The sequence below is a fragment of the Crinia signifera genome, chromosome 1 (genome assembly GCF_055691185.1).
Source record: "Crinia signifera chromosome 1, ASM5569118v1, whole genome shotgun sequence".
NCBI lineage: Eukaryota > Metazoa > Chordata > Amphibia > Anura > Myobatrachidae > Crinia > Crinia signifera.
In genome coordinates this window covers 350,290,225-350,306,296 of record NC_139217.1, presented here as the reverse complement: position 1 = coordinate 350,306,296, position 16,072 = coordinate 350,290,225, and the positions used below count along the sequence as shown (strand labels likewise).

The window sequence follows — 16,072 nt, the reverse complement described above, 5'->3', positions numbered from 1 at the left end:
GATAGGGGCTGTGGATGGCACCCATGTACCATTTGTGCCTCCATCTCGAAGTGAGAAGATATATAGGAACCGCAAATTGTTCCACTCACTGAACGTGATGGTGGTATGTGGCCCATCCATGGAAATTCTCGCCTTCAACTCGAAGTTTCCCGGAAGTGCCCATGACTCTCATGTCATCCGACAAACCGGGATATGGCAAAGACTACAAGAGCTGGAAGGCCGTGATGCGTGGGTTCTGGGTGACTCCGGTTACCCATGTACGCCCTGGCTACTTACGCCGTACAGCTACCCAGCACCGGGCCCACAGGAGGCATTCAATCGGGCGCATGTTGCCACCAGGCAAGTGGTGGAGCGCTCAATTGGCCTTTTAAAAGGTCGATTTAGAGTGCTCCACCGCACTGGTGGTGACTTACAATATGCGCCTCAAATGGTGTCGAGGATCGTGGGCCTGTGTATATTTTTCCACAACATTGCTGTGCGGCGTGAGATACCCTTTGATGAGTGGGAGGTACCATCTGAGCCGCAAGATCCGCCCATGCGCCCATCCCGCGCCCCTGAATGCCGGAGGGGATACCAGCTGCGGGACTCTGTGGCGCAAAGATACTTCAGGTACATGTTAGCGAGTTGACAGAACACACCAATTGTAGTCAAAATCAGCCCTTCAAATAAGTACAGTGTGTTAGTTGTCAGTGTTACAAAACTAAAATTAGCCAGCCTGCCCTCCTAATGGCAAAGAAATAGGAGATATTTATCATATGTGCTTAGTTTTGGGGGAAGTTCAATATAGGTGCTAATTATTATACCTTGTACAAGGGATCTTATGTGTTTGTTACAGTATATCTTCATTATTGTAGTTGATACTATCCCTGATGACTGGTGAGTACATTGATTTATTCTCTAATGTGTTGGGGATTTTTTCCTGTGTTGATGTATGATTTGTTTGCAGATATATATATATATATATATATATATGATATTTGAATTTATTCACATGTTTCAACATTTCAAGGAGCAGGCAGGCAGGCAGGCAGGCAGGCAGGCAGGGCTGGTGTATAATGCTGGTCTCAGGATACCTGCAAGTATGTGTATGTGTCTTTGACACATAAATGTACGCATACACATAGATGCATAGAGTAAGTAATGCTAACTACAGCTATGCGTTGCTAAGCTATAGCACGCGTTGCTTGGCGGAGCCAGGCGTCATTGGATTTGCTAAGTGCATACACACTGTGTTTTATATATATCAGATTTGTTCATTGCCATACATCAGCACTACTGTTTTTAAGGCATGCGAATTTGTCACCATTTGTGTTGGCGCAGAGACGCTGTTCATGTAAAGATGAACAATAAAGTTATTAACACAAATAACTGTGATCAACCAATGCCACCACCTGATTGGTTGATAGATGCCATTGTTAACATGGCGGAGACACGAAGGGCAGACCCCTTTACACATGCGGAGCTGAGGGTTCTGGTCTCCGTCATGGAGACAAGGCTGGGCCGTGCGGGGCCCTTTATAACTAACCGCCATAAGCGGAGGGCATATGCTGCGGCAGGGCGCCGTATTTACGCCCGCACTCGGGTGCGGAGGTCCCTCGGGCAGCTCGAGAGGCGGTGGTCGGACCTCCGCAGGCGCCAGCCCCAGCTATTGCAGCAAATCAGGGGCGAAATTGCTGAATGTGAGTATTTTAGCTATGAAATTTCGCACTTACAACATAGCATATATAAACAATAACATGTGTCTCATGATAAGTGGGTGTCCATGGGTTTAAAAGTCCATAGACTGTTATGTGTGCTTCTTCCTGGTTAACATGCAGTCATGTGGCTTTTATATGTAATGACATAGCATTGAGGATTCTGATGCATACAATGTGCCAGATCTAATATGTGTTACACATTGATAAATGCCAGGGTTGTAATGTTTGAACTAATTACTAACAATCACATAATAATTTAAATGTCTCATTTTTGAGTCCATTAACAGTAAGGAGCTACTTGCCTGCATCGTTTGCCATCATTATCACCCTTCCATGTATGTCTTGTTATGGATTAATACATGTGCCCCAATGACCCGACATTGACCATGATTTTTTTTTCTACCACACAGCACGAGCCCGAGGCCGACATGCCCGTGAAGAGGCCGAGGCAGCCCTGGCCCAGGACGAGGCCCAACACCCAGAGGAGGAGGTGGCGGCAAGGGTGGAGGAGGAGGAAGTGGAGGAGGAGGAGATGGTGGAGGAGATGGTGGAGGAGGTGGTGGAGGAGGAGGAGGTGCCTGAGGAGGTGGTGGTGGAGGAGGTGGAAGAGGAGGAGGTGTTGGTGGCGGAGGAGGAGGTGGAGGAGGAGGAGGTGGTGGTGGTGGAGGAGGAGGTGGAGGAGGAGGAGGTGGAGGAGGAGGAGGAGGAGGTGGAGGAGGAGGTGCTTGTGGCGGAGGAGGTGGACGTGGTGATGGTGGCAGAGGAGCTGGCGGAGGAGGGGGCTGAGGAGGCCACGGTTGCCCCAGAGGAGTCTGATTCAGAGGGGGAGGAGGCGTGCCAAGCCCCGGAGTCCCAGCAGATCGGTATGTTTACATAATGCATCATTCATGAAGTAGTTGTACTGGTATTTGTTATGTAGCACTGGTGATTAAAAATTGTGTGCCAATACTATTCATATAGACCCCAAAGTGGGTAGCTACAGATACAGGTACGGGTTAGATGGGGTGTCCAATGCATCCCTTTCATCCAGGACACCTCTCAATTACACAGGTTTGTGGGATGGGTTGGAGCTCCATTTTGACTGCCACATAACCGTTGTAGTTAAACAGGATCCTGGAGTAAAGGGATGAGTGGATCATTTGTGGATTAAATTCACCTGCTGCAATCGTAGATTATGACCCATCAAATAGTGGAATCTATATTGTTGGTGAATGTTATTTATAAACTCTAGGATGTATGCTATAAATGGAGTATGGGCCGGCCTACCTTGGAATGGAGTCAGAAGTTGCCAGTGTCCCAGGAGCCTCCTCTACCTAAACACCCCCTGTAGTTCAGATTGTTTTTTTGCCGTCACAGAATTGTAGGTTGGTTTAGACAGAATTATGATTTTGAGGATGTGTACTGTGCATTCCTGACATTTGCATAACTCCCATGCCACGAACCATCACTGAACTTAGACTGAGCAGATTGTGACAAGTTCTTATTGACGGAGGCCATGACATGCTTGTCATTGGTTAGTCATGGGTGGGTTGTGACTGAGAAGAAACACTATGACTGTTATGTCTTCTGCAGAGTAAAGGGTAGAGGGAAAAAAAGACAGTATGTAGTAAATAAGTTTGCATGTATGTATATATGTATGTGTCATATCTATTTATCTATGTGTGTCTCTATCTCTCTACATAGATAGATAGATATATATATATATATATATATATATATATATACACACACATGTCACCTAGCATTTGTGGAATTTATGTCGCAGTATGTGAAATGTATGCATGAATAACATGACTAATTTTTGCCCCTTTGACATGCCCACAGATGACACCACACCGGCAGATGAGGGGGTGCGTGGGGCCCTCCTGCGGGCGGAGCACCACTTGAGGCTCCTGCTAGCCGACCTGCAGGACCTCAAAGATCTGCTTATTTAATTTATGTTTTGATATTTTTTTATTTATATGTTAATTGTTTTTTCTAATAAATTCTTTATGCAAGTTCACAGTTGTTGGTTTTCTTTGCACATTAAACAGTATATGTGTAGATTGTTTATAATCTTTTACACAGGGTCTAATACAAACCATTGCACTTAAATTGCTGTAAGGGTTAATGTGTGCAATGCATGTGTTAGGCATGCTTGTAAGGATATATTGGCATCTAATTGATTCCAATTCCAAATAAGCAGTTTTTTATGAGGATAGGTAATTGAATAAGTGGGTCATGTGATGTCTTGCAGAAGATACTTAATAGTGGGTTGTTTGGCGTAAATACTCCGCTTACGGGCGGTAGCACCGCTTGGCTCCCGGTCGGATGCGGTATTTCCGAGCATACTCTGTAATACTCTGTAATACCGTGCAGAATCGGAGTGTTTCTCCCGCACACGCATGGTTTGTATGTCGTCCGTAAACACGCCCTGTTCTTAAAGAGTGAGTCCGTCCGAATGCGGAGGACACGTGGGCGTTTCTACGGACGATGGCCGCACGCGGCAAAACACCGTGGCGTGCGGACCGCTCCGTAAGAATGCGGGAATATCCGCACCGATCTGAATAAGGGCCTTTATGTGCTGTGTAATGGGATGTTCTTGGGAGCTCGCATCTTATCGCACTGCCCTGTCGCACCGTGTATGGGTACCTTAAGAAGACAATACTGTATGTGCAACATCTTTGAAATCTGTTATTTTTTTATCAATTCTTGATCTTATTTTCTTAACATGAGATTTAATTGTTTATTACAGAATAATGCACTTTAACGTATTTAACTGTTAATATATTGGCTCATCTTTTGCATAATTATATGCTTTAATGCAGCCCAGTCATGTTCCCAGCATAGGGGATGCAAAACTGTTTTTCAGACCAATTCATGTTTAAAATAAACTGCCACAATTAAATACGATAAACAGAAGTGTATAAACTACTGTACTGAAATAACAGAGCGTAATGCGTTGCTTACTAAACTTACTGTAGCATTCAGTAAAGAGTTGGACATTAGAAGACACAGATGTGCACTATTCTATTAAGGGCAAACAAAAGGGATTTACCCTGATTTTTTGCCCCAAGTTTCTTGGTCAATTCAATTACAGAGCATCCTCTCCAAAAAAAAAACAACCCAAAAACCCAAAACATTTTCGGGTGAAACACATAATATTCACAATTGTGACCATGAAAACGGGTCAGTTATCAGGATTTTTTTTTCTCCGGCCAAAGTCAGTAACTTTGCACTAGGACAAACTTGGACTGTTTTTTACTATGCTAAAGTATATTAATGAAACACTCTAAGACTTCCTGACATAATTTTAATTAGATCTGAGCTTCTTCATACGTTTCATTATTTTCATCTAAAAAGCGAAACTTTAGGTGTCTTGCCGGAACAGAAGATATTGATTTAGAGCAAAATGCTTTTGCACTTTTCTTATTCAGGTCATGTCACAACTTTTCCACACTAGCTGATTTTGAATATCTCAATTTCATCTTTGTCACTCCACCCTAGTGTCCAGCCAGACGGTAAGGAGCATTATATACTGTACTTAAATATAGATATGATTAAAAAAAGTCAATATATTTTTGCTAATTTGGTGTTCCAATTCAGCTCTTAAAATGTATAGTAACCAGTAGCGGGTTTTACCTATGGGCTGCAGTGCTGCAGCCCCCCCCCAGGTAAAATCTGCCACTGTATTGAAGCCAGATGCAGTCTGTGAGACTGCACTGGCTTCAGTGTGACTGGCAGTGACTTTCTATTGGAAGTTTGATCTGCCAGTCACCAAGGCGGTCCCATTGGGAGGTGTAACCTCCCCCTGGGACGCCTCTCCATGGGCTGCTGAGCGGCAGCCCATAATGTCCAGTGTCTGCGTATGTGCAGTACCAAAGTCGGTACTGCACATGTGCTGGTCCAAGTGCCTGTCATCTGTAATGTACAGGTGCCTGGACCCTTCTCTGTGCTGCCGATGAAGCAGCCCATAGAAGGTAGGGGACAGGGAATGTGCAGTACAGAGATCGGTACTTTCAATACGCTGGTGTCTGTCATCATCTAAGTGCTGGGACAGGGAACATCAGGGAACATTTGTTGTGATATCATTGGCCCGGCCAGTGGTGGACTTTGTAGGTTGTGGGCCAAGGTGCAAAAAATTTAATTTGAGCCTGCCTCCTCCACTCCAACCCAGGTTCACAATATGCAACACAGCAGTCGGTGACAGGGAGAGGCAGAGGGAGGCAGAGTGTGACAGGTAAATAACAGTGGGTGACAGGAAGAGGGTGACAGGGGCAGCAGTGGGCCCCTTAGTCCTGAGGAGCCCCGGTGCACTGCTCATGCTGCACCAATAGTAATTACACCTTTGGGCCAAGCCATTTTTTAATCTATCAATCCAGGCTGTACATTTCTGACTTGCCATCAGCCGTCTGATTGGTTACAGAAACATATGTTACGTAAAATGGCAACCCTCTGTAGAGGACTGAAATAGAGCTCAGTGGGCATATTTGGATGAGTATAAACACTCCACAGATTTCATATATGTACTCCTATATTTGGGACATGGACAGGTATGCTCATTCAGGGTGGGATGCACCAATGTTGCCACTTACCTACCCATACATGGGAAACATGGGACCCCAAATGTACCCTGGCAGGCACACTTCTTCGCTCCTTACCCCCTTTTGGCACAGTGGCCAGTGGGGATGCTGGGAGTGATTCAATCAGATCCCTATGACAGCGTAGATGTGGAAAGAAGCCCATAGAGTTCTATAGGGTACACCAGATTTCACTCTGCTTTGGAAACTCGGTGTCTGGGCTTAGTGCACATGGAAAATGAGTTAAAACCACATTTCACCACATTTTCCTGTGAGCACATCCGGCGTTCACTGTCTGATCTCTGCCGCTACGCTGATATACAGTCACAGATGCAGTAGTATGAGACAGAGCGGAAAGTGTTATAGGCAGGTAGGATAAGCATACTACTTTATTAAAATATTTTTGGGTGATCCCTCTCTGATACTACCCCCACCCTCACTGTATGAAATGCAAAAATACACAAAGGTTAAGTTACTTTTTAGGTAATTTAGTAATCACAATAAATCATTTTTCTTTGCAAACATTAAGTCTGTAAATCTTCTCAAGGATACTGTACTGAATAAACAAAATGCAGCAGGAGTCAACTGATAAATAAGAAGGTTTGGCAAAGTGTAAATTATAATGACCCCATTTAATATTAAAACAGTTTGATTCTTCTAAATCAGAAAAGAGACAAATATCTTAAGAAAGAAATGAAGGCATTGTCTGTAATAGGTTCCAGTTTGTCGACAGCCAATGTCAACAATGGGGATGTAGTCAGGATCCTGGTGGCCAGGATCCCGATGAGCAGAATCACAACAGCAGAATCCTGATAGTCACAATATTTGGGTTACAGTTAAGGTTAGTTTAAATGCTAGGCACTAAGGGGAGGGTTATGAAGAGGCTGAGAGGGGGTATAGTTAGGGTGAGAATACTCTCCAGGATCCATTGGCATTGTGACCGATGGGATCCTGCTATCGGGACTCTAGATGTGACCGCTGGCGTTTCGCACTTAACCCCAGCAAAGAAATTAGTATACATTTCATAGATTCACCTTGTTGAATTTTTAAAACGAGTAAAATCATTATGTTGTAAAGAAAAATGTAAACATACCGTTGTAAAATGAACAACACAGTATGTTGCAATCACCAGTAGTCCAATGATTATAGATGCAATTGCAACATACAAAGCGTTACGTCCCAACCGCCTCGATCCATCAATGTCTCCATCATTATAGCTGTTTAAGGCCTGCAGTATTAAAATGGACAAATTCAGTTACTCCGTTATACTAAGATTCAATTATATATTGTATATCATTAGATCATTATAATGTACAAATATATATATATCTATCTACCCAAACCATTGTTATCGGCACTCACTCTGCCTGGGTGCCTTCCCATAGGTGCCGGAGGCGGTCCATATGTAGTCACAAAGATGTGTCTTAAAGACGAGCCCCGAAACACCCTCTTGCTTAATAAAGTCCTGGAATGACGCCCTTATATTGCCTCCGGCGATTGGGATAAAGTTATGCCCCTGCACAGAGCTTCCAAATATACAGTATATAGAATAGGGCGATATTTCATATACTGAACAGTGCTACAGTAGATACCCTCCCAAGTAATCACTTTTGAACACTGGCATTCTGTACATAGTATTTGGCAAAGAAAAGAAGGCAATATACAAGTATATATATAAAAAACAAAACAAAAAACAAATCACTTCATCCATTCTCCTATGAAGAAAGTGCACAGTGAGTGGCCAGGAAGTGGAAGGTAAGGTGTGTCAGTGTATGTGTGTGGGTTGCTGTGTCAGTGTATTTGTCAGCGTGTGTATGTGTGTATGTGTCAATGCTTGCAGCTCCCCTGCACCCAGGGCCACCATGAGGGTGTTACAGATGGCACTGCTGTACCATGTTAAGGAGAACCACAGCCAGAGCTGGCCCTAACTAATTTGATGCCGTTGGAAAGATTTTGACTAGTGCCCCCTAGCCCCTAGCACCGCAGCTAAAGAGGAAGCCAGCCTTATCAATGCCACAATGCATACACATGGGCACAGTAGTGGCTCCTACCTTATAGTAGGAGGGGGGCTGCCGCTGGCTGTGATGCCAGCACCCCCCCCCCCCACAGCTGCTACTACTCCTGCACACGGTTATCGATGCCACTGCAGCTCCTGGGCAATCCACACGGCCGCTGCTTCTGTGCGATCCCCAACGCCAGTGTTCCCAGGCAGTCTCTTCCTCCGCTATGACCAGGCACTTGGATGATGACAGGCCCCTACCTTCTATGTGCTGCAATGAGCGAGGGAACACCTCCCAATGGGACTGCCTTGGGTGACTGGCAGGTTGGACTTCCAATAGGAAACCACTGCCAGTCACAGGGAAGCCAGTGTCATCCTATAGACTGCATCTGGCTTCCCTACAGTGGTGGATTTATAGGTGAAAACCGCCACTGCACGAGCATATCCATAGCGGCAAGCTGCAGTGAACACAGTGCTACAACTATTCATAGTCGGCTTTTGCTCCATAGAAGTCTATGGCATATGCATTTGTATGCACATGTGCATCATAGACATGGGCACATTAGTTGCGCCATCCATGGGGATGGATAATAGTGGCTGCATCTTACCCAGCACAGCACCCTTCACCTATTGGGCGGGATGATCTAACATCCGCAGCTCCCCTCCGCTGCCCTTCGCCGCCCATATGCTCTAACATACAGTATGCTCTAACATATGCGATAATTATGGCAAAGGACAGTTCTTGCGTTAAGAGCTGTCCTTTGCGGTGAGCCGGTGGGTCCCGGTGGCTCCCCCCTCCCTCCCTTACCCGGCACTGGTGGTGCTGCTGCGGGGGGCTGGCTCTCCTCCTCCCCCTCACCCGGAAGAAAATTACAGTGCAAGGAGGAGGAGGTCACAGGTCTGTGCTGCCTGGACACAGGTGAGTGGGGGGGGAGTCGGTGTGGCAGGGGTCGTTGCGGGGTGGCGGTGGGTCGCGGTTTAAGCCCATAGGCTTCTATGGGGCATAGGCTTCATAGGCTTCTTTGGCCCCTTTTGCTGGCGATGCCCCTTGTCGCGGTAACCTGGCAGGGGATCTTTAGAGCATCCCAAAATGCTGTAAAGACCCAATAACTTTTTTTACCGCATTTTTAGTGTAGATCTCCCCCATAGTGAAAAGCTAAGAAGTAAGGAGGGGATAGAGTGATGCATGGTGGTATGAGGGATGCAGGGCAGTAGTGAGAGGATAGAAAGGAGCAGGCAGGGAATAGAGAGACACAGGGAGGTAGGGATATGATCGTGCGATGCAGGGTGGTAAGGTTGGGATAGTGAAATGCAGTGTGGTAGGGAGGGGATAGAGATGTAGGGTGGCAGGGACAGCATAGTGAGACGCAGGGCAGTAGAGATAGGATAGAGATGCCGGGCGGTAGAGAGCCCATAGATGGATGCAGGGCGGTAGGGAGGGGATATTGATAAGGATGGCTTCATCTTTATCGACGGTGCTAGGGGCACAAGCCAAAATCGTGCCTAGGGCATCAAATTAGTTAGGGTCGGCTCCAGTGGCGTAACAATAGAAGGTGCAGGGGGTGCATTTGCTATGGGGCCCGGCTGCCCTGCCATTTTGGGGGGAGGCTGTGGCCGTGGGCACAGCAAGGAACCCCCTGCACCAAGTTTTTTTTTAATCCACCTCCGCGGTGGAGCCATGTGTTAGCGGTACTCGTTGCTAAGAGAAGCACTGCCCTGTCTTTTGCGGCTCCCTTCTGTCCCTGTCTCTCCCCTGGCGGGTCGACAGCAGCAGCACCGGAAGATACACACAGTAAAACCCGCGGCGCTGGCTGCTTACAACCGCTCCGCCCACCTGCAAAGAAGGGACAGGAGCACGGGGTCCTATGAAAAGCAGCACCGGCAACTACAGCGCACCCCTAGCAGCAGTGAGGACCCGATATCACCAGTGATAAGTGCGCTGGAAGGGGGGGGGGGGGGACACTGCTATGGACCCTAATGGAGGGGGGGGGGGTACTGTCTGCCATCTATGGAATTCTGCCCATGTGTTCCCCAGACATTGCAGCATTATATAGGGAGATCATGTCATGCATGTACAAGGAGACATTGAATATATGTACTGATGTATGTATATATATGTATGTACAGTGTGTATGAGGGAGACAGTGTATGTATGTATGTATGTATGTATGTATGTATGTATGTATGTATGAGGAAGACAGTGTATGTATGTGGGAGACAGTGTATGTATGCATATATATATGAGGGAGACAGTGTACAGTATGAATGTATGTATGTATGTATGTATGTATGTATGTATGAGGGAGACTATGTACAGTATGTATGTATGTATGTATGTATGAGGGAGACTATGTATGTATGTATGTATGTATGTATGTATGAGAGATACAGTGTATGCATAAATGTATGAGAGAGACAGTGTATGTATGTATGTATGTATGTACATACAGTATGTATGTATGTATGTATGTATGAGTGAGACAGTGTATGTATGTATGTACAGTATGTATGTATGTATGTATGTATGAGTGAGACAGTGTATGTATGTATGTATGTATGTATGTATATATGTATGAGGGAGGCAGAAAGATTTTGCTATGGGGCCCTGAATGCTCTAGTTATGCCCCTGGTCGGCTCTGTCCCCAATATAGCAACCAACCCCACAGAATGAATGGTATATAGGACTGAATATAAAATACTGGTGGAAAACACAGCACAATTACAGTACAATAAATTGTTTATGTAAACCCCTAGTAGGTATGTATAAATGGAATTCTTCAGGCTTGTTGCTATTCTATGAACACTGGCCCTCACTCTAATTCATTCGGAACGAGGCAAATTCGGCCGTTCTGCTGTCTGGGGCTCTGCGGATGCACATGGTATATTATGCACATTTGCAGCTCCCCTTTGTGAGCAGCTTTGGTGACTTGGTGGCGGGGACTGGGGACGCCCGTGTGAATGCCCAACATTTTATGGGCATCCCCTTGAAAATGCTAGGCGTTCCCATGGGTTCACAGGCAGGACATATGATTTCTCATGCAACGGAGGCATGCTAGGGGTTGTGTCTTCATTACACATGCCCTTGAATGGTACCGAGGGGAATCGGTGGGGGGTGGGGTACGCTGCAGTGTAATGGAACAAGCAGCATCCAAATTAAACATTAAGCAAAACAGAACCAAGTGATTATGCAAATAGGTATGGACACATTGAATAATATGGGTTTTATTTGAACATACATGCTTTTGCTTAAAAATGCAGATCATATACCTGATTCAGGTTTGTTAGCAAAGCAAAACGCACAGGAATGGCTAAAACATTTGCACTGCAGGTGGGGCAGATGTTACATGTGCAGAGAGAGTTAGATTTGGGTGGGGTGTGTTTAAACTGAAATCTAAATTGCAGTGTAAAAATAAAGCAGCCAGTATTTACATTGCACAGAAACAATATAATCCATCTAAAAGGGATCCCTACAGATGACCGTCGGATGGGATGCTGGCATCCCAATGGAAGGAATCCTTACAGGGGTCTGGTAAGTTGTCTTATATTCTCCTTGCCTCCCTAGTCCTAACCCCCTCACCTGCAGCCTAGCCTTAAGCTCCCCATGCAGCCTAACCCTAAGCCACCCCCTCCCACGCCTAAACGTAACCACCCCTTCCCCGGCCTCACCCACATACTTACATTCGGCATCCATGCTGGTTTTGCCCAGTTTTGCCCTTTCTTGCTTGGCTAACAAAGCTGAGTCAGGCCTCATGTTTATTGTTTAACAGACCTAAGAGAAGCTGGGCAGTAACTAGGGGCCGCTTCTGGTTAACTTGCTGTGAACCAAATTCAGCCCCTTCCCCGATATTCGGGGTTCGCGCATGCACATTTCTCCACATGTGCAAACCCCGACTGTGAATGGCATTGGCAATTTCCAGTGTCGCCAGGCCGTTCACAGAGGGGAGGGAGGGATGGGGTGGACAGGGCGGTGGTGGCGCTGGGACATGGCGTTTTTCCTTGTCCTGGGTTCCCGAAAATATAAGTCAGTCTCCACTGTGAAGAGGTTATTGAGTCTACTAGAATCACCCCCAAGGTGTATGTCAGCGGTGCTTTGCCTACAGTGCATCTGCACTGTAGAGACACCGCTGGCACACACCTAGTCTGCAGCAGAGGTGACAGTAAAAGCGCATCTCCTATGCACTGCGTGTTCTTCCCAGCTGGTGGATCAGTTCAATCACAGTGCCGCCTGCTGAGCAGAGCGTCAAGTCTAAGACACAGAGAGGGGTGCCGAACTGATGCTGTGTTCTAGATTCGGGGCTCTGCTGGGGAACAAAATGCAGTGCTGAGGAGACGTGCTGTGTCTCCATGTAACAGGCAGAGTTGGGCAAGTAGCAGTGTGCACTGGTAAGTGACCAAAATGGGACCTGGGGGAGGAAAGGGGGACGTGGCTTACCTTAGGTGGAAGGAAGACATGGCTGACACTGGGGGGGAAGGATAACATGGCTGACATTGGAAGAAGGGGGATGCTACACTACTCCTGTTGGCATTATATGCAGAAGCTGTGGTAGTCGTGTGGGTATTATGTGTGTGTAAAGAAAGCTACTCCTGTGGGCATTATGTACCTGTCACAGTGTGTACAAGAGACACTGTGTTGTGTAATGTGCATAATGGACACTGCTGTGTGGTATAATGTGAATTGGTACTATTATGTGGCCACGCCCCTTCCACATGAAGCCAAGCCCCTACATTATTTTGCACTCACCTTTGATGGGCACTTATTTTATATATGGGGGGGGGGCACCAAAATGTGGAGTTGCAGCACTGCTTAATTTCATGTACTGACTCCTTCAGCATAACAGAGAGATGTGTGAGTGCTATTCATATTGTTTATGTTGTTTATATGATGGTATGAAAAGTGCAGTTTGTATAACCGTAATGAGTTTTGTTTATAATATGCGCTAATTTCTATCATTCTAGATTGCCTCAGGAATACTAATTATTTTACCACAGAGACTGCTGTGGTAATGTACATATGTCCCATTGATTTACGGTTTTAATATATTTATGACTGAGGATACTTTGTGTACACTGTAATGACTGTTTGTAATCATTTTACAGTCACATAAAGCACATTCACAGGACATTTAAGTCTCATTTTGCATAACTGGGAGATGAGAGTCATTAGCAGATCACTATCTTATTTCGCTATATCAAGCAGAGTCTACCTGACACCCATTAGCACTTGCAGTATAAATTCATTTGTGTCTCATACATTGTAAATACATAGATATATTTTCCAATAAATAGCCATGGGATTTATATACACTGACTATTTACCACCGTTCTACTTCTAATTCCAGCTTGGACTAACTACTGTCACACAGTGGACTATATTTATAACTGAGTCAACAGCAGGAACACAGTGTGCATTACACTGAATTACAAGATGGTCATACCTGACGTCTCTATTAGTTCTCATCATTTTTACATCAATGAAAATCAAACATAATTGGATTTATCCCAAAGTTAAAAAACATAAAAATTTACAAAAATACAGCATCTTTGTGAATGGTGCATTACATTATGATTTATATATAACAGTCTATATCCACTGATAAAAAAAGTCAATAATTATTACTTACCATTATAGAGAAGACAAATGCGACAATGTTTATTGGATATGCTGGGCAGAAACAGGCAAATATTGAAAGGATCAAGTAATTGCTCGGCCTCGGACCCTGCGAGGATTCATTCTGGACATTAGCCTCGGGGTCTGCTTCCCTTTTGATTTCTGGATTGGATGGAGTTTGAGACATGGAAAATTCAGTGCACAGAAATTGGTCTATGCAGAAAATATCAGCAGTCTAGTTTGAGGCTGAGGGGCGGCTGTGTAACCCAAGTTAGGAGTTCAAGGAAGGAGTGATCTCATCTCGGCTGATTCCTGATCAGCAAAGGAGCAAGAGCAAGGGTACAAGTGCAGGATATCAGACACAGAGACATGCACGCAGGCTTCAGAAGTCAAATGCAGATTACTTCAGGGAGAGTGCAATTTACAAACTTGGCCGGGCTACATGATGCCTTGTGCAGATTACTTCTAAATAGGCTGGAACTGTCCTAGCTCTGTATCGCGGTTTTATGGAATATTTCATGGAATTCCAAATATTACTTTTGTGAATATGATTGTTTCATAGTTACCTCCCCTCCTGCATTCTGCAGGAGACTCCCTGAAATAACAGCAATCTCCCTCTCTCCCTCATTAGCCTAGCAATCTCCCTTATGTCACCTAGCCCACATTACACTGTTACACCATAGTTACCTACCCTCTTGCATTCTGCAGGAGACTCCCTCAAATAACAGCAATCTACTTCTCTCCCTCATTAGTCTAGCAATCTCCCTCATGTCACCTAGCTCACATTACACTGTTACATTTTGGGGGAAAAAAGGAACGAGAGACAGATACATTTACATTGAACCATCAGCACCATTTCCCAGCACTTTACCAAGTATAGTAGCTATTACTAACTGCTTTGGGGCTCATCTACATTGGTATACAAGTTATTTGACAAGATTCCTCTCAGAGGTAGCAGTACACACCCAGAGCCGGCCTTAGGCATAGGCAAACTAGGCAATTGCCTAGGGCATTTGGAATGCCTAGGGGCATCAGCAGCTTCTGCTGATTAAAATGATATGCACCATGCCTATATTCTGTGTGTGAGTGAGGCTGTATCTACATATGAAATAGTGTATTCATGGAAATCACTGTAACATAGCATTCCGGATGCAGGTACAGCCACAGTCGCTCACAGAATATAGCCATGCCGCATATAATTTTAATCATTGGAAGCTCCTTGTGTGTGCTGCTCATAACAATGCAAATAAGACTAATTTTCAGCAAAAAAGGCACCCAACGTTAGCAGAATTGGCCAGGAGCTGCATGGACTATTGAGACAAGATGTATGAGGAAACATCTGTAGCCAAGCAGATTTCACAGTGTTAGCGGCTGTGCGAGTGCTGACTGCGGGTGGGTTGGTTGTGCAATAGTGTTCAGCATATGTGTAATGGGCATTATGTGTGTCATGTGTAAACGCATTATTAATGTGCGACTTATGTGTAACAGGCATTATGTGTGTCATGTGTATAAGGGCATTAATAATGTGCAAAATATGTGTAAGGGGCATTATGTGTGTCATGTGTATAAGGGCATTAATAATGTCCAACATATGTGTAATGGGCATTATGTGTGTCATGTGTATAAGGGCATTAATAATGTGCAACATATGTGTAAGGGGCATTATGTGTGTCATTATGTGTATGAAGGGCATTAATAAAGGTTGGCATAATGTGTAAGGGGCATTATGGTTATAAGGACATTAATAATGTGTGTCATGTGTAAGGGGCATTACTGTGTGGTATTATCAGGGGTGCCGAGAGAAAGGGGTAGGGGGTACAATTTACCCAGGCCAAGGTCTGATGAAAGGGCCCAGTGGGGCCCTGCTGTCCCCCTCCCCTTAAGTGACAGCAGCAGCTCTTCTCCTCTGCCCAGCACACACTGCTTTGTGCTGGGTTGCAGTGTGGCCATGGAGGTGCTTAAAATACAATATTTTCTCAGGATTTTTTTCTAAGGGTATAATGTGAATAATGTGAGGAGTAATGTATATAAGGTAAAGTGGTACTACTGTGTGATGTAATGTGAATAAGGGCCACCATCGCATGATATAGTGTAAATAAAGTTGCACTACTGTGTGGCCTAATTTGAATTGGGGGTACTATTGTGTGCCATGCCCCTTCCCAGCAAGAACATACCCCTGTTTGGGCTGCGCACCAAATGTGTGCACTGT

The 16,072-nt window shown here is 45.2% G+C and overlaps 1 protein-coding gene across 1 annotated transcript in view; it reads right to left on the bottom strand.

Annotated features, from left to right (window-relative positions):
- TMEM233 (transmembrane protein 233) overlaps positions 1-14,814 on the bottom strand; it is a 39,676-nt gene extending 24,862 nt beyond the window's left edge. Inside the window, exons 1-2 of the mRNA XM_083158396.1 lie at positions 13,877-14,814; positions 7,350-7,484 (exon numbers count right to left, since the gene is read on the bottom strand). Coding sequence (XP_083014522.1) covers positions 7,350-7,484; positions 13,877-14,050 — 309 coding nt within the window. The 5' untranslated portion in view covers positions 14,051-14,814. The remainder of the gene's footprint in view (positions 1-7,349; positions 7,485-13,876) is intronic.
- Between the last annotated feature and the right edge of the window lie 1,258 nt (positions 14,815-16,072).